The sequence below is a fragment of the Amblyraja radiata genome, chromosome 20, assembly GCF_010909765.2.
Source record: "Amblyraja radiata isolate CabotCenter1 chromosome 20, sAmbRad1.1.pri, whole genome shotgun sequence".
Taxonomy (NCBI): Eukaryota; Metazoa; Chordata; class Chondrichthyes; order Rajiformes; family Rajidae; genus Amblyraja; species Amblyraja radiata.
This window is the reverse complement of record NC_045975.1, coordinates 33,332,044-33,357,430: the sequence shown is the minus strand read 5'-3', so window position 1 is coordinate 33,357,430 and position 25,387 is coordinate 33,332,044. Positions and strand designations below refer to the sequence as shown.

Sequence of the window (25,387 nt, the reverse complement as noted above, 5' to 3'; positions counted from 1 at the left end):
TGTTAAACTGACTCACATGCACTTCCCTTCCTGCATAACTTTCCTACTAAACCCATGGTTGTCTGCCATGCACAATAAAAGCAGTCACCATTTACGTATGATATTAGTACTGGGATATTTTCTTAAATTATACTCAGTCAAAAAAATGGCTGCTCTAAACTCGGATCACATTGGGCTAAATTGGATCTCAAATCGCCTTTGTTTATTTATGCATTTGACCAGTGGGAGTCAGTTATTAATTATGTATGGTCACCACAGGCAAATAAGACATAGACACACAATTCTTCTTCTTCTTGTGGCTCTTTGTGTTCCCGTCTAGTTTTGTGAAGTGCTGAGGCCAAGGTGGGAAGTGCACACTCTTCCTCAGAAGGGGTGGGTGGTGGCTGAAGGGGGTGGGCAGGCAGGTGGTTTGGGAGCGAGTCTGATGAAGGGTCTCGACCCAAAACGTCACCCATTCCTTCTGTCTAGAGATGCTGCCTGTCCCGCTGAGTTCCTCCAGCATTTTGTATCTATCTCTGGTGTAAATCAGCATCTGCAATCCTTTCCTACACAGGTTCTCTCCTTTAACTGTGTAAGTGAGCTTCTGCATGCTCCTGATCCATCGCCTCGAGCTTCTCAATACTGTCCTGAGAGCTTCTTCTTCATCCCGAGTGGACAGGGGCCAGAGAATCCCCAGGGGTCAGGTGGGATGATGCATTTCTTCAATGAGGAAGCACATCCTTGAATCTTTATCTCTGCCTGATAATCTTTTCCCACATGCACAGTTTATTTCAGGGGTCTGGTGTCAGCCATGCAAATGATGTGGCTTGCCTACTGTAATGAAGAAAGATGTTGGGAACTACCAGGGAGGTTGAGGGTGATGCGGACAAAGTGACGGCCGACAGGACGAAGCAGCAGCTGATGAGAGGGGAGGAAGCCCCACGGTGACTGAAAGGCTCCTGTCGGTGGCGGCAGCCTGAAGAAAGTGCTATTGGCCAGGGGCTACAATATGAGCCGCAACAACAGCCACGTCAACTGGAGATTAAGCAAGTCACCTATTACTTAAGTCGGGGAGTGCCTTTTGTATCAAAGTGTTGAAAATGGCTCAGACGTTGGGCTCTGAGTTGTATAACCGTTCACGTTATCGGAGGACTGCTGCTTGACTACTTAGTTGGAGGTAACCAGGTCTCTGGAGTTCCATCCACGGTAGGCTGAACACTTACTTGCACACATATGTGTACATACATGCACACACAAAATGTACATGTGCACCTATCTATGGATATACGTCCATATAAAACTATAGCACACACTGGTGTTGCCTCTGGATCACAATCTCACCATTCCTCAACCAAACCTTCACATTAATCTTTGACTCATCTGTGCTCACTCCTTACCTGTACGGGGTGAAAAATGGCCTGCAGCATGGGTAGGATTTCAGTGAAGAAATTATCCCAAATTCTCGTTAAAACTTCCAAAATATTTTCACCTGAGAACAAAAAAAGAGACAGGGCTGGGATTGTCACTTTGGAGTGGTAGAAGTTGTCCAATGGAAACTCATTAAGGTCAACTTTATTCAACTAGTTCTATGTACCATGTCGTTCTAGATGAAGAATGTTAGTGTTGAAGAATGTAACATTTTGTTATATTTCTCAATTAACTAGACTTCAGCTGAATGTTGGGTGAGTCATTACACAGATCTGGGCTAAGGCTCTGCGAGTGCTGAGTGAAAAGTTAAATTGTGACTCTGTTTGCAAAATATCACTCAGAATGTTTTCAAAGAAGAATAGTTTAAATCTACCTGGCCAACTTTATCCATCAATCAACATGGCCAAAGTAATTGTCTGAAGAAGGGTTTCGGCCCGAAACGTCGCCTATTTCCTTCGCTCCATAGATGCTGCTGCACCCGCTGAGTTTCCCCAGCAATTTTGTGTACCTTGGCCAAAGTAATTGATCTGATCACTTTTCACTGTGAATGAGGGCAGCACAGTGGCGCAGCGGTAGAGTTGCTGCCTTACTGCGCTTGCAGCACCAGGGACCCGGGTTCGATCCCGACTACAGGTGCCGTCTATACAGAGCTTGTACAATCTCCCCTTGACCGCGTGGGTTTTCTCCGAGATCTTCGGTTTCCTCCCACACTCCAAACCCGTACAGGTTTGTAGGTTAATTAGCTTGGGTTTGTATATTTGGTATAAGTGTAAATTGTCTCTAGTGTGTGTTAATGTGCGGTGTGGACCCGGTGGGCCGAAGTGCCTGTTTCCATGCTGTATCTCTAAACTATACTGTGAATTTCTGTACATGAGTGGGCGGCGCAGTGGTAGAGTGGCAACTTTACATCGGCAGAGACCCGGGTTCGATCCTGACTATGGGTGTTGTCTGTGCGGAGTTTCCACGTTCTCCCGTTGACTTTGTGGGCTTTCCCTGGGTGCTCCGGATTCTTCCCACAATCCAAAGACGTGCAGGTTTGCAGGTTAATTGGCTTCTGTAAATTGTCCCTAGTGTGTAGGATAATGTTAGTGTAGGGAGGTGATCACTGGCTGCCGTGGACTCGGTGGGACGAGAGGCCTGTTCCCACACTGTACCTCTAAACTAAACTATAAAAGAAACTTGAGACTAGCCTAAACCTATGGTTCACTCAATGAGAAGACGACATTAGGTGGTGGATTGGAACTGAACACAGTTAAAAGGATTTATGCGCAAAAGTAACAGTGTTTGTGGTCAATATGTGCACTAACCCGACTGACAATACATTCATCAAATATTTGAGTTAGTAAATTGAAACTGGAGATGCGCGGATAAATTCTTCTGGTGTTTCAGCCAATGTTTGATTCTAATGGATGCCCAGTCTTTTACAAATTTGTAACCCTCCAATTATAAAGATCAGAATGAAAAGAAGGGGATTGATACATTAGTTGCACTGCACTGTGCTCTGACCACAACCCCAGCAAAAGGCAAGTCGCCATCTCTCTGATATCAAAGCGAAGTCTGGACCTTGTAATTGAGGCTTAAAGACATTTGCCATCTGGGTTCATGTGGCTAGACCTCTGCCTGAATCCTATTGCTGTCTCTCCGAGTTGCATGACTGCTGGAGCTAATTAAGGAAGACATGTCTTGACATCTGATGTCTGGAACTTAAGTTAAATTCAATACACAGTTAAAACTTGGACGCTCTTAATATTTGTCTTCAACTCACTTAAAGTGACAGGAGATGAAATTTTGTGAGACACAACGGCTGCTGGATGTTTTGCATTGAATGGCAGTAAGTTAAATATTTAGCAATCTCGTTTTACATAAGCACAAGTTATAGTGCAGTTCAGCACAGAAACAGGCCCCTCGGCTCACCTTATGCATGCCGACCATATTATGCAAGTCTCATTTGCCTGTATTTGCCCCATAGCCCTCTAAACCACCTCTATACATATATCGTTTAAAAGTCGTAATCGTATTGACTTCTGTCGCCTAATTTGGCAGCGCTTTCCAGATATGGACTACCCTCTGAGTAAAACAAGTTGCCCCTGCGGCCTGTCTTAATTATCTCCCCTCTCACCTTCACCTATGCCCTCTAGATTTAGAATCCTCTACCCTGGGAAAAAGAGTGTGAGCATTCAAATTATCCATGATCTTATACAACTCAATAACATCTGCACTAAAGAAAAATGTCTCAGCCTAACCACAATTTCTGGCTGCTCACCCATCCCTTTGACGATGTTCTACAGCCACTTCAAGACATCCTGTACCTTGGCACTAGGGAGGCAACACACCTTTCTAGAGTCCCATTTGCAGCCACTGTCTGTCCCCCCTCTATAGAGCCTTCTATCACTATAGAATTCTCAATGAATTCTCCCAATTTTGTTAGTCCTTGCTGTCTCCTCCCCTTCCTCAGCCCTCCTGCTGTCTCCTCCCATCCCCCAGCCTTCGGGCTCCTCCTCCTTTTTCATTTCTTCTCCCTGCCCCCCCACCCCCGATCAGTCTGAAGAAGGGGTTCGGCCCGAAACGTTGCCTATTTCCTTCGCTCCATAGATGCTGCTGCACCCGCTGAGTTTCTCCAGCATTTATGTGTACCTTCGATTTTCCAGCATCTGCAGTTCCTTCCTAATCACTATAGGCCTGTATGGCTTCATCCTACCCTGATGTACCTGATCACCAGACCCTCCCCCCCACACTCGGTGCCACAGACTGGTCTGCTGCTGCTTTCTGCTGCACAGTGACCCCAACACCCCAATAGTATCCAAAGGGGTGTTTGTGGTTTGGAGGGGAATGGCCACAGGAGATTCCCTGCCTACTCTCTTTATCCTTCATGGTGGTCACCCATCTGCTTTCCGCCTGCACCTTCAGAGTGACCACCTCACTATAACTCCTATCTATGGCACTCTCATTCCCCTAACGACCGTGACATTGTTCAACCACAGATCCAGTTCCCTCCCTCCCTGGGTCAGTCAGGGGCTGCAGGTGAACGCACTTCCCACAGTTGTAGTCCTCAGGAACACTGGAGGTTTCCCCGACTTCCCACATCCTGCTGGAGGGGGCATACCAGTGCCCTAACTGCCTTTCCGCCTGCACTTGGTCTTAAGAAGAAAGTCGCAAGAACAAAACGGCACAGTGGCGCAGCGGTAGAGTTGCAGCCTTACAGCACCAGAGACCCGGGTTTGATCCTGACTCTGGGTGCTGTCTGTATGGAGTTTGTGCGTTCTCCCTGTGACCACGTGGGTTTCCCCTGGTGCTTCGGTTCGCTTTCACACTCCAAAGACATTCAGATTTGTAGGTTAATTGGCTTAATAAATTGTCCTTAGTGAGTAGAGTAGTGTTAGTGTGAGGGGGTTGCTGGTTGGCACAGTCTCGGTGGGCTGAAGGGTCTTTTTCCGTGCTGTATCTCTAAACTAAACAAACTAAAAGAGCTAATGTTATCTTGCCATCGTCCTTTGGATAGCCTCCTTGCCAAAGCCTCTCGAGGCAAAGCCTCAACACCTTAGCATCAAAAGACAGCACTTAGCCTCTTGAGTCAAAGCCACCACATCCTTAGCTTTGACTCGAGAAGCTAACCCCTTAACTCTGACTCGAGAGGCTAAGTGTTGTCCTCAAAATGCAGCACATAGCCTCTCGAGTCAAAACCTGTACACATATACATCTACTGCGCATCCCCTATTGAGTATTGTTTATCAAGCAGAGTAACATTAGTAGTTTAATTGGAACCTTGTGCAGCTTCATTCAGACAGAAATGAATGGAACATAGTCTACTGGTTATGAAAGATATAATTAACACAGAGAGAATTAGATTATCCAATGATTTGATTTAAGCAATGATAAAAGAACAGCAAAGTAATGGCATTACGTCAAAGCTCAAAGTAATGGAATTCTCAGCTAGTTACAGTACATATAATGGCTTTGCATTCAGTCCAAGATCAATTCATATGGCTTGGAACTAAGAAAGTATAGCAGGCTGAAATGTGTCCTCTGTCACATGGGCTAAAATCTCAACGTAGTTTTAGAAGCATGCAGAGCTCCACTTCTGAAGCTTGGTTCTATTGATGTCAATTTCACTTCATCTTCAGATCTGAGCCCTCAGTCCCTGCCCTCTCACTGACACCGTACTGACCTTCACACACCCGCATCTTTTCTTCCATCAAAATCAGGCCTTTCGAAAGAAGATGGTTCTGCCGTGAAACAAAATGAAGAGTACATTAAAATTAAAGCGCATATGACACATTTCTGCAACGAGATAAAAGATTATTTTGCATACGACTTATGGAAGTTACATATCATTTATTTGAACGAGAACAGTGAAATTGTCCCAGTGACCTGGCCAATGGCAATTAAATATCAATAAACCAGATTAAATGGTAATTGCTTTAATTTCTGTAATTAATATCAGGGGACTCTATAGTGGTCAAACAGACTGGTACATGCTCTACTTCACAATTTTGACTATATCTCTAAGGTTAAAGGACACAAAGTATTGGAGTAACTCAGCATGTCAGGCAGCTTTTCTAGAGAACATGGATAGGTGGCGTTTCGTGTCTGGACCCTTCTTCAGCTATCTTATTTTGCATTTCGGGTCCCAATCCGAACCGTCACTATCCATGTTCTCCAAAGATGCTGCCTGACTGGCTCAGTTACTCTAGAATGTTGCGTCCTTTTGTGTAAACCAGCATATGCATCTCCTTGTTTCTATATCTCTGAGGTAACTGCATTGTAGGGGTCATGACAGAAGTCTCCTCGTGGCGATCCCTGGAAGCGACGACGTGATGCACTCTATGACGCGTCGGGCGACAATTCTGTCAACATGTTGGACAACGACAGAAGCCAACAGCGAGTTACATCGTCTGACGCACGAGCGAATAAACTGCTTTGTCGTAATGTTGTGAAAAGCACTACATAGCATCAAGTCTTTATTTCCATTGTGAGACTCCAATGGTGAGGCAAAAGCAAGGTGAAGTGAGTGTATTTTATTGACACTTACTCTGCTGCCAAAACATTGGCAGCTTCCATTAGTGCGACAAGTCAAGAGGAAGTTGCCGCCCTCTGACATTTACAGTAAACTGTCTTCCCATCAGGAAGTAAATGGTCAGACAAGGTAAAACTATAGGCCACATGATTGTGAAAATGGAGGGAGAAGAGGATGCAACAATACTGAATGAGTAAAACAAAATGGAACAGTAATCAATGTTATCACCTGAAACACATCAGTGGAGATAGTGAAAGGTGATACCACTTTTGCATTGTGAACAAGACTACTTTCTGATCCTATAAATAAACTTCCAAGCAAGAGTGAAGATCAAGGTAAGATAAGAGTTGATAACGAGATATAAAATACAAGGACCAAAGTATAGGTTGGAAAAAGGCCAAATCTGAGGCAATGAAGATGATGCTAAGACAGATAAATGAGATAAAATGTTACCAAACCTTCAGTAATCAGACATCATTGGACAATAATTAACTGAGACCAAGAGGCATTCCGCAGTTGTATAGGGCTCTGGTGAGATCACATCTGGAGTATTATGTACAGTTTTGGTCTCCTAATTTGAGGAAGGACATGCTTGTGATTGAAGCAGTGCAGCGTAGGTTCACGAGATTGATCCCTGGGATGGCGGGGCTGTCATATGAGGAAAGATTGAAACGACTAGGCTTGTATTCACTGGAGTTTAGAAGGATGAGGAGGGATCTTATAGAAACATATAAAATTATAAAAGGACTGGACAAGCTAGATGCAGGAAAAATGTTCCCAATGTTGGGCGAGTCCAGAACCAGGAGTCACAGTCTTAGAATAAAGGGGAGGTCATTTAAGACTGAGGTGAGAAAAAACTTTTTCACCCAGAGAGTTGTGAATTTATGGAATTCCCTGCCACAGAGGGCAGTGGAGGCCAAGTCACTGGATGGATTTAAGAGGGAGTTAGATCTAGGGGCTAGTGGAGTCAAGGGATATGGGGAGAAGGCAGGCACGGGTTATTGATAGGGGACGATCAGCCATGATCACAATGAATGGTGGGTGCTGGCTCGAAGGGCCGAATGGCCTCCTCCTGCACCTATTTTCTATGTTTCTATGATCTTGAGCCATACAGTACAGAAACAGGCCCTTTGGCCCACTATGCCTGTCCTGACCATCAAGCATCTATTTATGTTGATCCAATGTCAATTACAATTTGTTGCACCACATTCCCATCAATTCCCTTGCTGTATTCTACCACTTACTTACATACTAAGGGCAATTGACAGTGGTTAATAAACTCACCTTTGGCAAGGAAATGGAGCACCAATGAATACAATCACACAATCAAAACTAAAACTAAAAAAATGAAACAAAACGAAACAAAAATTATGTGAAAAATGGGGTCACTAAGAAATGTGTGAGTTCAGCTTACAGAAGAAATTATAAATAGAAAAATAACAAAATGCCAGAAACATTTAGCAGGTCAGGCAGCATGTGTGCAGAGAGAAAGAGTTAATATTTCCCCTAGATGACCTTTCATCAGCCTGAAGCATTAACTCCAGGTTGATGAAAGATGTGGCCAGACCTACTATTTCCAGTATTTTGTTTTATTTCAGATTTCAAGCATCGCACTTTGTTAACTTCTGAAGAAACTTCCCCTCAAAGAAAAGCTAACAGTGGAAAAGCTTGAGTGATCATAGGTCAGTTGAAATGGAAAGAATAGAGATATGTAACAAATTTATTAAAAGCATTTAATTTGAGGGACAGGAGTATAATCTAATAATGCTTAAAACAGATCACGTTCTAGCTATGTGCAGTTCCCAATCAGTGCCGCTTACAAGTGAATTTAGGCCATTTTGATATAACTGTATATCCCACTGTTTGAGTTGGCCCTGCCAAGCACAAAGACCACGAACAGGGCACGTTGGGACCAAATTAGTTTAGAGAGAGTCCGCAAACCATACAATAGAATAATTGACGTATTGTGCTTGCTCAAACAACAGACAAAGAAATTCTGTATGTTAAACAGATTTAAATTAATTGTTTCTGAATGTGAAGCTTGGTCAAAAGGTTATGTCGTTATTCTGTCTCCCATTTGTATCCAACTATGAACTCCAAAACAGGATATTAAAAAAAATACCAAGCCTAAATTGGACACCTCCCTGAAGACACACAAGCCCCATTACCCTGCATCAGCTTCATCCCTTGGTGCTGGCTGCTAACCTGATTGATTGCTAGTCAACAGAACTGTACAGTGCACACCTCGGCAGGGGCCCAATATTGCCACATGAATCCAGCCTGCACTTCCTGGAGGACTCCACTATGGCTGCAGCAGGGGGCATTGGTGACTTCTGCCTCAATCGGAAAGAATGCACTCTCAAGATTTCCCGACACTGAATTGGTTGGAGGTCAAGAGGAAAAAGGATGTGCCCTGTCCTCAGGACCACCAGACGAGCCTAAAAAACCCATCAGGAATTAAGCTCAGAGGCACTGGATGCAATTTCACAAGAAACTCCCAGACCTCTTGCAGCAACATTAGTCAATAGTCATCTTGCACTGACACCCACTTGGCTCAGACATTCCAACCTTAAGCACACCAACGTTGCTCATCTACATCTGCTGATAATATTTATCAGACTGGACATCGTTGTTTCTATTGTATTGTTTCTATTGTATGTCATTGCTTCAATTGTATAGTTTGTGGACTCTTTCTAAACTTCTAAGCGGCCCTGATTGGGAGCTGAACATAGCTGGAAAGTGATCTGTTTTAAGCATCAAACCTTACAGCCTTCAGCTTCAGCCCATCGTGAGGTTGATGGAACTGCTTCATGCCTCATTCATGAATCCAGCAGCTTGCCCCCTCTCCATACATAACCTGACACACCAAGTGCCCTGTGCCTCACTCACTGACAAGCGACCCCTCTCATGGGGCAAGCTTGCCCCTGACCACGACAGCGGTCACATGCAGCCACATGATCTGTGCTGACTCACAGTTCCAGCGCCAGGGCGGCACGGTGGCGCAGCAGTGGAGTTGCTGCCTTACAGCGCCGGAGACCCGGGTTTGATCCTGATTACGGGTGCTGTCTGTACAGAGTTTGTACGTTCTCCCCTTGACCTGCGTGGGTTTTCTCCAGGTGCCCTGGTTTCCTCCCACACTCCAAAGATATACAAGTTTAATAGGTGTTAGTGTACGAGGATCGCTGGTCAGCGCGGACTCGGTGGGATGAAGGGCCTGTTTCTGTGCTGTATCTCTATAGTAGACAAAACTAAACTAAACTCCTTCTCCACGTCTATTTCCAGTCTCGCTAATAGTCACAGCTTCCACCATTGCAGGCTGTAGCCACTACTGCACTACACAGGATGAGACCCATACTAAACGGGTGCCGAAGACTAACCGCTTTAGCACTGCAATGCACAAGAGCAGCTTTTAATTGTAAACATGATCGGAGAGGAGGAGTGGTTACAATGTTTTGTTTTTTAATTTTTGGTTCAGAGCATGTTATTGAATTGGTAATTGGTGTGCTTCTGAGAATATGGTTAGTTGAATGTTTTGCAGAAGCCAGGGTAGAAGGGGGGTTGTCTTGGTTGTCCCCTCCCTTCCTCTTCCTGGACCGCGGCAGGCTGCTGTACCCCCACTGGCAAGGACTCCACCCTCACTGTGGTAAGAGTTGGCAGCGTGAGCAGACCACTGTTAATATTTTCAGTGGCCTCCACGTCTTCCTTCCAGCAGCTCTGCCTATCATTCGACCCCTTCACCAATCGCACTGCACTGCCTTCAGATGAACTGGGAGCAATTACTTTATGGAGAAGCTATCAATTCAGGACAATTCAGCAGACGTTTAGTGTCCATTCTATGTAAGGTCTTGAGTTGGATTCTTATTGAGATGATTCAGATAGTTAAGAGCAGGTGAAGGTTTAAGTTTGCACACTGGCGGTGAAGATGTGGAAGTCCCAATCAAGTAAGGACCAACAAAAGCAAAAGGTCAAGGAATATAATAAGATGCCATGTGCAGGAAGTAACTGCAGATGCTGGGTTACACCGAAGATAGACACAAAATGCTGGAATAACTCAGTAGGACCGGCAGCATTTCTGGATAGAAGGAATGGGTGCGTTTTGGGTCGAGACCCTTCTTCAGACTGAGAGTCAAGGTAGAGGGGGACACAGAAATAAGGACACGTAATGTGTGAAAATGAGACATCAAAGGGGATGTTGATCATGCAAAATGTAGAATAGATCATTGTTAGCTTGAAGAAGGTGACAACGAAGCATACAGACATAACATTTAATCAGGGGGACAGTCAGACAGTCGGAGAACTAGGTAGGAGGAGGAATGGAGAGAGAGGGAAAGCAAGGGTTACTTGAAGTTCGAGAAGTCAATATTCATACCACTGGGGTGTCAACTGCCCAAGCAAAATACGAGGTGCTGCTCCTCCAATTTGCGCTGGGCCTCACTCTGACAGGGCAGAAAGGTCAGTGTGGGAATGAGAGGGGGAGTTAAAGTGTTTAGCAACCGGGAGATCAGGTAGGTTTAAGTGAACTGAGCGGAGGTGTTCAACGATGCCATTTGTTACTCAGCTGGAAAGTGGATATCAGTCAACAGTCAGTAGTAAACCTGAAATTTCAATCCCACATACAGTGTCCCGGAAAACTGACACTACAAAAGGAAATCTGGGATGAGAATGCAAATTTGAGAGCTAACCATTGGAACTTATATTGAGAAGGGTGGTCCTTTTAAATATTGACTTCTGAATGCGTGAAAGTTGGTTAATACTGTAATCCAACTGAGGGATTCAAATAACATATAGTTGGCTATAGTGAGATACATGAGGAAAGCTATCAATCTTCAATGCATTTCTATTTACCTGGAAATAGTCCGTAATGAAAGGGCCCAGCTCACTCTTCAGCAGCTGTCTGTGGAGAAAAATTCCAGTTACCACACTAGACAAACCATGTAGTGAGAGATTTAAAGCATCCTACTGCTTAAAGGTCAAAGCAACATATATCAAACCAACCAAGCTTCCCCTGACTATGCCCGTCAAACTCCAATTAATTTAATACTTTCTGCATGACAGATGGAGTAAACATCTTTCTCTGCATTGTACCAGCACTTCAATACATTCTCTTACAATGTGTCAGTGCCACCAATATTTCATGTTTGAATATTCTATCAATGAAATGTTAAATTCCATAGATGGCAGGGCGAGAATTGAACTTGGATCTCTAGGTTGCTGCAACAATCCAGCTCCTTTATTGTTTGTTTGTTTTTTATGTGTACATATGTATGCCCGTGTGTGTATATATACAAATGTATATTATACATATATATATATGTGAGTGTGTGTATATAAAAACACACTGGACTTTTCTTTTCGCATTTATTATATTGTTTACAGTGTACTATGTTTACATATTTTGTTGTGCTGCTTGCTGCAAGTAAGAATTCCATTGTTCTATCTGGGAAATGTGGAAATAAAACACTCTTGACTTGAGTCATACACACTGGGGTTCAAGTTACTCATCACATTAAGGGCCACACAGATCAACTTTTTGTTTTTTTCTTTCCCTTTCGTTCCTGCACTAAAATGCCCCAAAAGTTCTCCCCCGCGATTACAGGACAATACAGCGTTAAAGATAGTAAATTAAGTGAAGATGGACCATTACACTGCATCTGAAAACAATGTATTTGACCATAATTCAATATGAATAAATAACATCCCACGTGTAATGTAATATTTCTAAAAAATTGCTACCTTGACATATTGAAATTAATTCATAACATATGCTAAAGGAGGTGTTATATCAAGAAAAATAAAAATGGGTGGTTGAAGATTTATATGTAGATGACTGGGATCTGGGAGTGAGTTAAAGTCAAAAATCTTGTGTTAATTCACATATTTAGTTTGTGAACATGGTATCTCCGGAATGATTCAACATGCTGCCTCACTGCTCCTGTAACTCAGGTTCATTCCTGCCAACCCCACCCCAGTACTGTCTGTGTGAAGTCAATGCTGTCTGTGTGGAGTTTGCACATGCTCTACTGTGACTGCGTGTGTTTTACCGGGTGCCCTGGTTTCACCCCACATCCCAAAGATGAGCTGGTCGTTATCTGGCCATTGTAGATTGCCCCCACTGTAGGCGAATGGCAGGAAAACCAGTTGATAGGCATGTGAGAGAGAAATGGTTGCACAGAAATATTTGGAGCATTGGGATTAATGTGGGTGCTCTGAGAGCCAGCACAGACATAGAAACATAGAAAATAGGTGCAGGAGTAGGCCATTCGGCCCTTCGAGCCTGCACCGCCATTCAATATGATCATGGCTGATCATCCAACTCAGTATCCTGTACTTGCCTTCTCTCCATACCCCCTGATCCCTTTAGCCACAAGGGCAACATCTAACTCCCTCTTAAATATAGCCAATGAACTGGCCTCAACTACCTTCTGTGGCAGAGAATTCCAGAGATTCACCACTCTCTGTGTGAAAAATGTTTTCCTCATCTCGGTCCGAAAAGATTTCCCCCTTATCCTTAAACTGTGACCCCTTGTTCTGGACTTCCCCAACATCGGGAACAATCTTCCTGCATCTAGCCTGTCCAACCCCTTAAGAATTTTGTAAGTTTCTATAAGATCCCCCCTCAATCTTCTAAATTCTAGCGAGTACAAACCGAGTCTATCCAGTCTTTCTTCATATGAAAGTCCTGACATCCCAGGAATCAGTCTGGTGAACCTTCTCTGTACTCCCTCTATGGCAAGAATGTCCTTCCTCAGATTAGGAGACCAAAACTGTACACAATACTCCAGGTGTGGTCTCACCAAGACCCTGTACAACTGCAGTAGAACCTCCCTGCTCCTATACTCAAATCCTTTTGCTATGAATGCTAACATACCATTCGCCTTCTTCACTGCCTGCTGCACCTGCATGCCTACTTTTAATGACTGGTGTACCATGACACCCAGGTCTCGTTGCATCTCCCCCTTTCCTAATCGGCCACCATTCAGATAATATGTACAGACAGCACCCGTCGCCGGGATCGAACCCGAGACTCCGTCGCTCAAGCGCTGTAATGCAGCAACTCTACCATTGATGGACTGAATGGCCTCCTTCCATATCGAAAGGAAATATGAAAGTTTTGTTTGTTCCATGGCATGCCTCTGCTTTTTGTCCACTGCAATCTACTGAATTTTTATCTGTTGCCTTCAGCAATTCACTTCCCACCATCTTGCATTTTTCCCACCTTGCTCCATTTCTATTGGTCCCTTATTCCCTCCCACCCCCTCCCATCTTCCATTCTAAAACAGTCTCCCTGTCCTCTCATTCCATCTCTAACACCTGTGTCTCCATCTCACTAACTCTCAAATTTATTGACTCTTTCCCTCCTCGGTTCAGGCCAACTAAGGATGGATAATAAATGCTTGAGTTGGCAGTAACAGCCACATCCAGTAAAGGAATAATGTAAAATAATCAGGTGTTGGGGCCTAGATATTGCATGTCATTTTCTGTTTTTTACTTCTCCATTTCAGATGAATAAAACAACATTTGTAGCGGGACTCGCAGGAGTCCAGCTAAAAACTTATCGGACACGAGTTGTGTGCACTAGACGTGTTTATTCTCTCCAATACAGCTCCCTACTCCTCCAAGGTCACGGGCGTTGCCTGGCCTTAAACACCAACTCAGGTACCAACCCCGTGACTAGCGCCTCCCACACCAAGACGCCGCCCTCCAGAGCCGAGGGTTCGTTGTGCCCGTGGCTTACATCAGGTGCCGCCAGCTTTAGCGTGCTTAAGGCTCTGCTTTATGCTGTACGACTCTGTGACTTTGACCTACTTAATTGGTTTAATTTTGAACATGTACTGTAAGCCCATTAAGTAAATGCGTTGTGCAGAAAATTCCACACATCATGCTGAGTGTGTTGGGCACACGGTCACTCGACGTACCATTCTTAAGAAGCTACAAGTGGACAAGATATAACATGGATGAGCATAAAATAATCCAGGTTTCCCATTTAGTTGCTGTTGACGGTTACTAGGCAGAACCTAATATGAACTTTGGGTGATGCTCTGGGTTAACATCATGTTCTAAAGAAGAGGGCAGGCCATGCCAGACGTGGCCATGTGTAATGAGCCAGGCTTAGCTAATAATCTAACAGTAAGGAAACATTTGCCCAGTTATTATAACAGGTTCAAATTCAATGAAATGATGAAACTGATATAGTCACTGTGATTATACAGTTTGGTAAGGCTGGGTTTCGGATATAGGTGATACAGAATCTGACAGTGGCAATCTGCTCTCAATTATTGGTACGAACAGCAGAAACATGCAAGGTGTGTGTATTGAAACCCTGCTTAATACAGGGCTAGAAGATACCCACTGGGGGACATGTAAATAACAAAGGTCAGCACAAGAGCTGACAGATAAACATAAAACCAAAGGAGAGGATGTCCAAAAGGCCATAAAGATCTTGCAGGCTAAGAGTGATATAAAGGTCAAAGCAAGGAGCTCAGAATGATATTTGCAATAAGGAATGAGAAAAACGTGTGAGAGACATAAACATTTACAATTGCATTACAAAAATGGCTCTTTTATGTATTCATTGGCCCCATAGCAGAAGCGTCCATATCGCAAGTCTGGAAATTGGAAGTATCCTGATGCTACCACCATCATCTATTGCGAAAGTGATGGCTCCCACTGATTATCGCCAGAAGCTTGCGTTCTTTTCAGGACGGACGATGACAGCGATGTCAACATTTGAAACATGGAAGATGGACACGAAAGAAGAAGATGTATTCATTGATACGATGTGGGCACTGCTGATCAGACCAGCATTTATTGCTCATCCCCAATTACCCTTGAGGAGGTGGTGATGAGTCGACAACTTGAATGTCTACTGTCCTTCTGGTGAAGGTGCCTCCACTGTGCTGTTCCAGTGATTTAGATCCAGTGACATTGAATGAACTGTGAAATATTTCTAAATGTTGGCCCACACAGGTGAACGGTGTGATGACGAAGGTGTTTGGCATGCTTGCATTCACTGGTCAGGGCACTGAGTACAGGAGTTGGAACATCATGTTAGAGTTATACTAAACCATGGCAAGACCACATTTGGAGTACTGTGTACAGTTCTGATCGCCATGACATACGAAGGATGTAATTACCCTGGAAAAGGCAAAAAAGATTCACGAGGAAGTTACAGCGCGTGGAGGTTTGAATTGCAAGGAAAGGCTTGACAGGCTAAGTCCTTTTTCCCTGGAGCATAAGAATCAGAGGGGTGACCTTATATAAGGCATATAAAATACAGAGGTATATAAAATCATGAGGGGGATAGATAAGGTGAACAGCCACAGTCTTTTATCCAGGATAAGTGAGTCAAAAACTAAAGGTCATGGATTTAAGGTGAGAGGGAAAAGATAAGGGCCTGAGGGGCAGCCTTTTCACACAGTGGGTGGTGTGTACAGATAACAAACTGGCAGAGGAAGTGGTAAAGATGGATAGAATCATGACATTTAAAAGACACTTAGACAGGCACTCATATAGGAATGGCTCGAAGGGCCGAATGGCCTACTCCTGCACTTATTGTCTATTGTCCATTGAATAGTTTCCAGGGAACTGGGCCAGGCATAGATAAGTGAGATTAGAGGATACTTTGTCTGTGTTCTTCCAAAGCTTTCTCAATCTGAGAACTAACCACATAAGTTGGACAATTGCAAATGGAATTCTGTTATTTAGGAGATGCAAAGGAGAACAAGTAAGAAGATTAAAATGTATTAAAGACTAATATCAGTTGTGGGAAGTTATTGGGTTCTATAATTATGGACCTTAAGTACCTAAGACCGTGAAGAAATTTGAACTGATAAGGTTTTGTAAATGATTTGTTGCGTTGTCTGGCAGCTGGAAGAAGTAACTACAATAGTAGATGGGAAATCCTATCTTAAATGGACTTCTTGAGGGATTGGATAAACATGGCCCAGTTTTACATATGTTAGTTCCTTGAGAGAGCTATCCAATATGTCTTTATTTATACCCCTGGGCTGTAAGCTGCCCAAGTCTTTATTCATACCCCATGCTCGGTAAAATTCCCCTTTTGAATCTGGTTTCACTCCCCTGTCAAACGGGTCAGTATCAAACAGTGATTTGTTGTGTAAATAATTTTTCTCAGCATCTGTTGTTAACTGACTTTTTTAGTTTAGTTTAGCTTAGAGATACAGTGCAGAAACAGGCCCTTTGGCCCACCGACTCAGCACCGACCAGCTATCCCCGCACACTAATACTACCCTACACACACACCAGCGACAATCTTTTACATTTATACCAAGCCAATTAACCTACAAACCTGTACGTCTTTAGAGTGTGGGAGGAAAGCGAAGGAAATGCCGCCCATTTCATCAAGACAATTTCTTCTCATTAGGTGACACGGTGATGCAGCGGCAGTCTTGCTGCCTTACAGCGCCAGAGATCTGGGTTTGATCCCGACCACGGGTGCTGCCTGTATAGAATTTGTACATTCTTCCCATGGCTGTGTGGGTTTTCCCACGGTGCTCCAGTTTCCTCCCACACGGCAAAGACATACAGGTTTGTAGATCCATTGGCTTCGGTAAAAAATTGTAAATTGTCCCCAGTGTGTAGGATATTGTTAGTGTACGGGGATCGCTGGGCAGTGCGGACTCGGTGGGCCGAAGGGCCTATTTCCGAGCTGTATCTCTAAACTAAACAACTCTTCCAAAACCATCTGAAATGTTTGAACATCTTCTCAAAATATCTCCGTTCTTAGTATTCAGTTCAATTTAATTTATTGTCACGTGTACCAAGATACAGTAAAAAGCTTTTGTTGCGTGCTATCCAGTCAGCAGGAAAACAATACATGATTAGAATCGATCCATTTACAGTGTGTGGATATGTGATAGGGAATAACGTTTAGTTCAAGGTAAAGCTAGCAAAGTCTGATCAAGGATAGTCCGAGGGTCACCAAAAATATAGATAGTAGTTCAGCACTGCTCTCTGGTTGTGGTAAGATGATTCAAGTTGGGAAGAAACTGTCCCAGAATTTGGTGGTGAGCGTTTTCAAATTTCTATACGTTTTGCCTGATGGGAAAGGGCAGGAGAGGGAGTGGCCCTGAATAATTTCTCTGTGTTCAAGCCCGTCTGCTTTGCTTAATTAACTTGTCAACGTCTAATCTGTTGCACCAAGGCCTATCCGCTTGCAAATTGATGGATTTTTAGATATTAAAAGAGTCAGGTGATGTGATGTTAGTGGTGCTGATTTAAAAGACAAGCCACAATCTTACTGAGTGTTGAAGCAAGCACATGGAGCTAAATGACCAAATCCAATCTATAAATTATCCTCTTATATAGCTTCATGTCCTTCACATTTAAAATAAATTCCTTGTGGGGCAATCTAAGGAAAAAAAACTGGACAATGAATTGATATATTTGTTAGCTAAATATATTTTTGGAAGACAGACGATTTAAGACCACTTCTCATTAAGAGCTGCTGATTGCACTGTGGTGGCCTCTCTGCATCTAGTGTCAGCTCCCTTTATTTAAGGAACACTAAAGTGCCTGGGTTGTCTCATGAACCAGCACATTTTAATATGTTCACTGTGTTTCCTGAGGCTTCTATTGGGACCCATAAGACAGGTATTAGTCTGTAGGGTTGTAGCGTAGAATAAAGAGATTATAAAAGTCATGTTTATTTTCGCCAAGCCAAATCCAATTATGGTCTTAAAACCTGTGGAGTGTTTAAAATTTCTTCCCCGTCTACATCAAACATAGTACAGCACAGAAACAGACCCTTTGGGCCACAATGTCTGTGCTGAACCTGATGACAGGTTAAACTAATCTCCGCTGTCTGCACGTGATTTATATCCCTCCATTCTCTGCAAATCTATGTGGCTATCTAAAAGTCTTTAAATGCCACTATTGTATTTGCCTCCATCACCACTCCTAGCAGCACATTCCAGGCACCCACCGCTCTCTGTGCAAAAAAGAATTTGCTCTACACATCTCCTTTTCACTTTATCCATCTCACCTTAAAACTGTGCCCTCTGATACCATCATGGGTAAAAGGTTACTGGTCCAGTTCTTCCTAAAACACTGTTGCTATCAGGCTATATATTACATTATATCCTCAGCATACATTGTGTCAAGGCTGAGCTTCTTTGTCTGATGTGATTGATGTGCTTTGACATAGCATGGCGACCTCTCCGTTACTTGAAACTGCAGTGAAGAATAGCAAGACCATACGGATTGAAGCATTGTATGGAAGACTAACACCACACTACAACACACCAGGAGGCAACTGCTCAGTGTAAGAGCACTTCGCGTATTCTTGAAGTAGATGTGTCTCTGTGTTCTTGGTCATTTCCCGTAGCCTTGTGTAGACACCACCTTGAACCAACTGAGTACTTGCTATGCTGCTTCAGAGGCAGTTAAGGCAGCCAAGCTAATGTGGGCCATGCAATCAAGATGGGTGAACTTGCATCTCGGAGGGGGGGGGGGGGGGGGGGTGAGGGGGGGAGGGTCATTAGTGAAATTAGTGAGTTTCTTCAATAATCAGCCAGCCTACATAGACCTTTTAGGCCTTTTCCTACCTCCAGTTTCCCCACTCCCCTTCTACTTTCCGTCTGAAGATTGGTTCGAACCTTTTCCTTTTCTCCAGAGATGCTCCCTGACCCGCTTGAGTTGCTCCAGCACTTTATGTCTGTCTTCAGCCCACCCAACTGTTGTGAAGATCAACCCTGACCCCATGTCCTTCCCTTTCATGAATAGCCAACACCAGCTTCTTGTTCTTATGTAATAGGCTGCTTGGCTTATGTTGATCACTTTAAAACAAAACTAATTTAAAAACATGAGTGGTTCTAATTCTCCTAACACTGTCTGCTAAGATATATTAGCAAGCTCTGCACTGGCCTCTAAACTGTGCAGTGCTATTTTTTAAATCTCATTTTTAATGTGACTTGAAGACTGACCTCTGTACATTAGCCACCTAGTCCTATATTTCAATATGGTGTACGCAGCTTTACTGGCATTGACCTTGGAGAGGGATACTTACCGTATGTTTTCATTCAGAGAGTACAATTCATTATCTTGCAAACTTCCTCCTTGGAACACTTTGATCACGGCTTTATGCACACTGGGAGGAGAACAAAAGGAAATAAAAAGACATGTTACGTGGAAAGGTGTCATTAAAAAAGAAAGTAAAAACAATAAACTGACACAAAATCATAGACCTTCAGCACGGTTTCTCAAACCTGCCATGTAATCATTAGACATGCAGCACACTGTCCACTACCTGTACCAGAAATGTCCAATTACATTGTCCTTGAACACAATCTTCTGATGAGAGGTTATCAATCTGAAACATCAACACTGCTTCTCTCTCTCCAGATGTTGGATGACCTGCTGAGTATTTGTATCATTCTCTGTTTATAATTCCCCCTCTACTAAGCTTGTTGAAATATTTCAGTGTTTTTCCCCCCCAAGACCACTGATAATTTTTTTACCTTCCATCGCAGTGGGGAGGAACCTGGAGGAGAGTCACTGTGATGGGTGCTTATGTTAAATTACGTAATTGTTTGCTTTTTATTGTTATAATAATAATAATAATACATTTTATTTATGGGCGCCTTTCAAGAGTCTCAAGGACACCTATGACTGTTATGTTATGACTGTATGCTAACGACATTTCATTCAGATTATTTTCGAATGACAAATAAATTCAATATTTAGGTTGCAGGCTATTACAGGAGTTTCAACAGGCCACTGGTATTAAATGGCTGAGGAAGGGTTCCGACCTGAAAAGTCACCTATCCATGTTCTCCAGAGATGATGCCTGACCTCCTGAGGTACTCCAGCACATGGTGTCCTTTCTTTCTCATATTAATTGCATATTCCCAGATTGATGCTAGCAGATTGACCATATAAGAGGGCGTTCAAGAGTCATCTATACAGGTGTAGAAACAGATTCCTCATTTCCCAAAGCTGACCAATAATTCTATAGCATCCCTGCTACAGGCGCTGTTGGTGGTATGGCCTCAGTCCCAACTATGTCGTAAAAATTACAGCCTGTTGTGTGTCATGTTATAGTCATACAGCACACAAACAGGCCCTTTGGACCACTGTGTCCATGCTAACCCATTTACACTAATCCCACACCAATTTAATACATTTCATTAATTTTATTTTCTCCACATCTCCATAAACTCACCCAGATTGTACCACTCATCTTCACGCCAGGGGCAATTTACAGTGGCCAATTGAGAGTCAAGAGAGTCAAGAGTGTTTTATTGTCATATAGAGACATAGAAACTGCAGCGCCATTCAATATGATCATCCAACTTAGTATCCTGTACCTGCCTTATCTCCATTCCCCCTGATCCCTTTAGCCACAAGGGCCACATCTAACTCCCTCTTAAATATAGCCAATGAACTGGCCTCAACTACTTTCTGTGGCAGAGAATTCCACAGATGTCCCGGATGGGACAATGAAATTCTTACTTGCTGCAGCACAACAGAATATGTGAATATGTAAACATAGTACATAACAGGGGAAGAGAAAAAAAAGAAAAAGTTCAATACATAACAAATATAGTGCAATAATAATAGTATTTTGCAGTTCAGAGCTCAGAGATTATTCGTTGTAGTGTTTAATAGCCTGATGGGTGTAGGGAAGAAGCTGTTCCTGAACCTGGATGTTACAGTAATCTACTGACCCAAACATTTTGGAGAATCTGGAGCACCCAGATCCTTGTGATCATAGAGAAAAAACCTTGCGGACAACACTGACGATCAGATTTGAACCCAGGTCTCTCGGGCTGCGAGGCTGCATTCATACTAGCTGTGCTATTGTGCCACCAGTATTTACACAATATCCACAGTATATACAGGCCTGTTCACTGCTTTACACCGCTGAAACAGTGTTCTGAATCTTTCACCTCCCAGTGAAGTGGCAAAGGGATAATTGACACAAGGTTTGTAAGAGGGACACCTGATCGCTGTCCTTTTAAAAGGATATTTTCTCATTCCTCAGCAAAGATCGGGTGCTGAGGCAATTAGGTTAGTTTTAGAGATATAGTATGGAAACAGGCCCTTTGGCCCACCTGGTCCACGCCGACCAATGAGCCCCCATACACTAGTTCTATCCACATGCTTGAGTCAATTTACAGAGGCCAATTCACCTACTGCACGTCTTTGAAAAGCACCTGGAGCAAAGCTCCGTGGTCACAGGGAGACTACAAATTCTGCACGGACAGCACCCATAGTCAGGATCGAACCCGGGTCTCTGGCACTGTGAGGAAGCAGCTCTACGGCTGAGCCACTGTGTTGAAATTAGGAATAGGTTTAACCCAGAGAATAGGGAGGACATTTTAATAAACTGTTTAGAAATCCTGCAGTCTAACACAATCACTGTGCCATCCAATGTGGCAGTAAGTGGGAGGATGTGAGTTCTTGGTGGAGATTCCCTCGGTAACATGGTGGTAACATGGTGCAGGAAGGTGAAAATGTGAGCTGTGTTAGTCCAGTTAGCCTGTTGTCCTCTACTCATCTCCAGCTGGCCTTGTTTGTCCTCTAGTGGTGCCCAGCTAGCCTCGTTTGTCCTCTGCTGGTGTATAATACACTGCCATTAACAAAGGCCTTGCGAATCAACACCAACTCTTTGGCTGGAACACTCTATTTAGAAATAGGAAGCCCACAGTTTGCATGAATAAAGTAGATTACACTGCAGAAGAGGAGGAGCTAAAAATAGCACTGATATTAAAGTATCTATTTTGCAGCATGGGCAAGGGAGGTGTGGGAGTAATCTTCCTCTAAACGGAGGCTGTGTTGCACATGAATTGGAAGCATAGTGCAGATAATTTCTAACTTTATCGTGCCCACTTTAATGCTCTTCCAAGCAACTTTAAGGGGACAATATATAGAGATATGTGGCTAATAGCTCAGATGCGTTATTTCCAACCTGAATGCGAGTGTCAACAAATCTCTCAGTGGGAAGGATCTGGGTCATTTGTGAAACATGAGTCAGAGGTCTGTGGATTTGAATCACATCCTATATCCTACGCACATAATCTCAGCTCGAAATTTCAGTGTAATGTAGAGGAAGTACTGTATTCTCAGAGGCATTGTCGTCTAGTCAGCATCTCTGAGTTGGACTGGGTCATGGGGTCCTCAGTGACCTTAGATCAGGTTGAGCAGCACCTTCTCCTGGGAGTCTTGGCCAATACAACACTTTCAACCTTGACGTTATGGGGTCCTTGCTGATCAGAAGATGGCTGCTGATGGGATTCATTGTGAACTGCCTTTAGATATTTTTGAAAGATGTTGTGCAAATGGAAGGATTGAATTGAATTGAATACATTTTATTAGCCAAGTATGTACACATACAAGGAATTTGCCTTGGTGCTTTGCTCGCAAGTAACAACACGACATACAGTAAACAATTAAGAATAAAACATTATAATTTAAACATGTGAAGAATGAAATAAAATACCAGAGCAAAAGGAGGCTACAGACATTTGGTTGTTGAATTGAACTATGGCTCGTGGAAAAAAAGCTGTTTTTATGGCTGGCTGTGGCGGCTTTGACAGTACGGAGTCGCCTTCCACAGGGAAGTGATTCAAAGAGTTAGTGGCCAGGGTGAGAGGGGTCAGAGATGAACTTACCCGCTCGCCTCCTGGCCCTTGCAGTGTATAGTTTGTCGATGCGGGGAAGGTTGCAGCCAATAATCTTCTCGGCTGATCGGACAATTCGCTGCAGCCTCTGGATGTCATGCTTGGTGGCTGAGCCAAACCAGACCATGATGAAGAAGGTGAGGACAGACTCGATGATGGCAGTGTAAAACTGGATCATCATTGCCTGTGTCAGATTGTGTTTCCTCAGCTGCCTCAGGAAGTACATCCTCTGTTAGGCTTTTTTGACTGTGGAGTCGATGGTGGCCTCCCATTTAAGGCCCCTAGAGATGATGGTTCCAAGTTACTGAAATTTCTCCACAGATGTGACTGTGGTGTTGTTGATGGTGAGGGGAGGAGGAGCTCTCCTAAAGTCTACAATCAATTCCACCATCTTAAGAGCATTGAGCTCCAGGTTGTTGCGATGGCACCAGGACACCAGCTGTGTCACTTCCTTTCTGTGGGCAGATTCCTCCCCATCCTGGATCAGTCCAATCAGGGTTGTGTCGTCCGCTAACTTGAGAAGCTTGACAGAGGTGTCTGTGGAGGTGCAGTCGTTGGTGTAGAGAGAGTAGAGGAGAGGGGAGAGTACGCAGCCTTGCGGTGCTCCTATGCTGAGGGTCAGTGGGTCCGAGATGTGCTTTCCCAGCCTCACATGCTGCTTCCTGTCTGTCAGGAAGCTGGTGATGCACTGACAGAGGGGTTCAGGCACAGTCAACTGGGAGAGTTTGGAGTGTAGTAGCTCTGGCACAATGGTGTTGAATGCAGAGCTAAAATCCACAAACAAAATCCTTGCATAGGTCCTCTGGCGGTCTAGGTGCTGGAGGATGAATTGCAGGCCCAGGTTGACTGCGTCATCCACTGATCCATTGGTCCTGTATGCGAACTGCAAGGGGTCCAGCAGGGGGTTTGTGATAATTTTAATGTGGGCCAGCACGTCTTTCAAGGGTCTTCATGATTACAGAGGTGCGTCGGTGCAAAGTGCTTCCTTATCACCGCCAACCTTGATTATTTCCCCCCCCTTCGCCCCCCTCCCCCCCCCCCACCACCACTATCCCGCACCCTACATAGACCAGCTTCCAACACAGACCAGGAATGGGAATCTGGGCTTTAACCTCTCTCAAACAGAGATTCTATTGAGTCTGTTTAAGAAAGAACTGCAGATGCTGGAAAAATTGAAGGTAGACAAAAAATGCTGGAGAAACTCAGCGGGTGATGCAGCATCTATGGAGAGAAGGAAGAAGGGCCTCGACCCGAAACATCGCCAATTCCTTCTCTCCATAGATGCTGCCTCACCCGCTGAGTTCCTCCAGCATTTTTGTCTACCTTCTATTGTGTCTGTCGCTGTGGTCTTTTCACTGACATTACTACTCAGAATCTGGTTTGTTTCCCTGCCCAATCCCAGCAACACCGCTTGGCATCTTGATTTCTCAGAAACCGTAATGCAAGTTTTTGTTTTAGTCAAATGCACAGAGCTTCACATATTTGCTACTACTGTACATCAAAGAGGCGGCATGATGTGGCTTAAGCTGTGTTTCTCACACACTAGCTACAGTAACAAAGGACATGAATGCTACCCTGCATCATAGTTTCCTCTGTGTAGATGGAACCCTTTAGCTGATGGAGGAGAACCTGCTTTGCACTCTCAAGTTCCAAGTTCACAAGTTCTAGGAGTAGAATTAGACCATTCAGCCCATCGAGTCCACTCCGCCATTCAGTCATGGCTGATCTCTGCCTCCTAATCCCATTTTCCTGCCTTCTCGTCATAACCCTTGACGCCTGTTCTAATCAAGATCTACTCTAGGATATTGGGGGCATTTGGGAATATTGCAATGTTCATTCTATACAGTATGTCTAATGCCTGCTTCAAGGACCTTGTCTACCATGGATAATCCCTTTGCTCTTAGTGTCAGAGAGATATGCAGCACAGAAACATGTTCTTTGGCCCACTGAATCCACACTGACTATCAGTCACCAATTCTATAATAATCCCAGTTTCATACCCAATTTTCAACAACTCTCCCCACGTTCTACCACTCACCGATGCACTCGGAGCAATTTACAGTGGCCAGTTATCCTAATGACCCACTCATCTTTGGGATATGGAAGGAAACCCAAGAACCCCAAGAACCAGAGGACAGAGCTTTAAGGTTGAGGGGGGCGGGGGGGGGGGGGGGGGGGGGGGGAGAGTTTAATAGGAACCTGAATGCCAATATTTTTACCCAGAGGTTGGTGCGTATATGGAATAAGCTGCCAGAGGAGGTAGTTGAGGCAGGTACTACCACAACGTTTAAAAAACATTTACACAAGTTCATGGAGAGGATAG

At 43.9% G+C, this 25,387-nt stretch overlaps 1 protein-coding gene across 3 annotated transcripts in view; it reads right to left on the bottom strand.

The window, feature by feature from the left end:
* The window catches only part of prr5l (proline rich 5 like), an 85,127-nt gene that overhangs the window by 23,137 nt on the left and 36,603 nt on the right, over positions 1–25,387 (bottom strand). For all 3 annotated transcript variants that reach the window (XM_033039218.1, XM_033039216.1, XM_033039217.1), the window contains 4 exons: positions 19,449–19,529; positions 11,267–11,315; positions 5,573–5,630; positions 1,377–1,468 (listed from right to left, as the gene is read on the bottom strand). In XM_033039218.1, the coding sequence (XP_032895109.1) occupies positions 1,377–1,468; positions 5,573–5,630; positions 11,267–11,315; positions 19,449–19,529 (280 nt within the window). The remainder of the gene's footprint in view (positions 1–1,376; positions 1,469–5,572; positions 5,631–11,266; positions 11,316–19,448; positions 19,530–25,387) is intronic.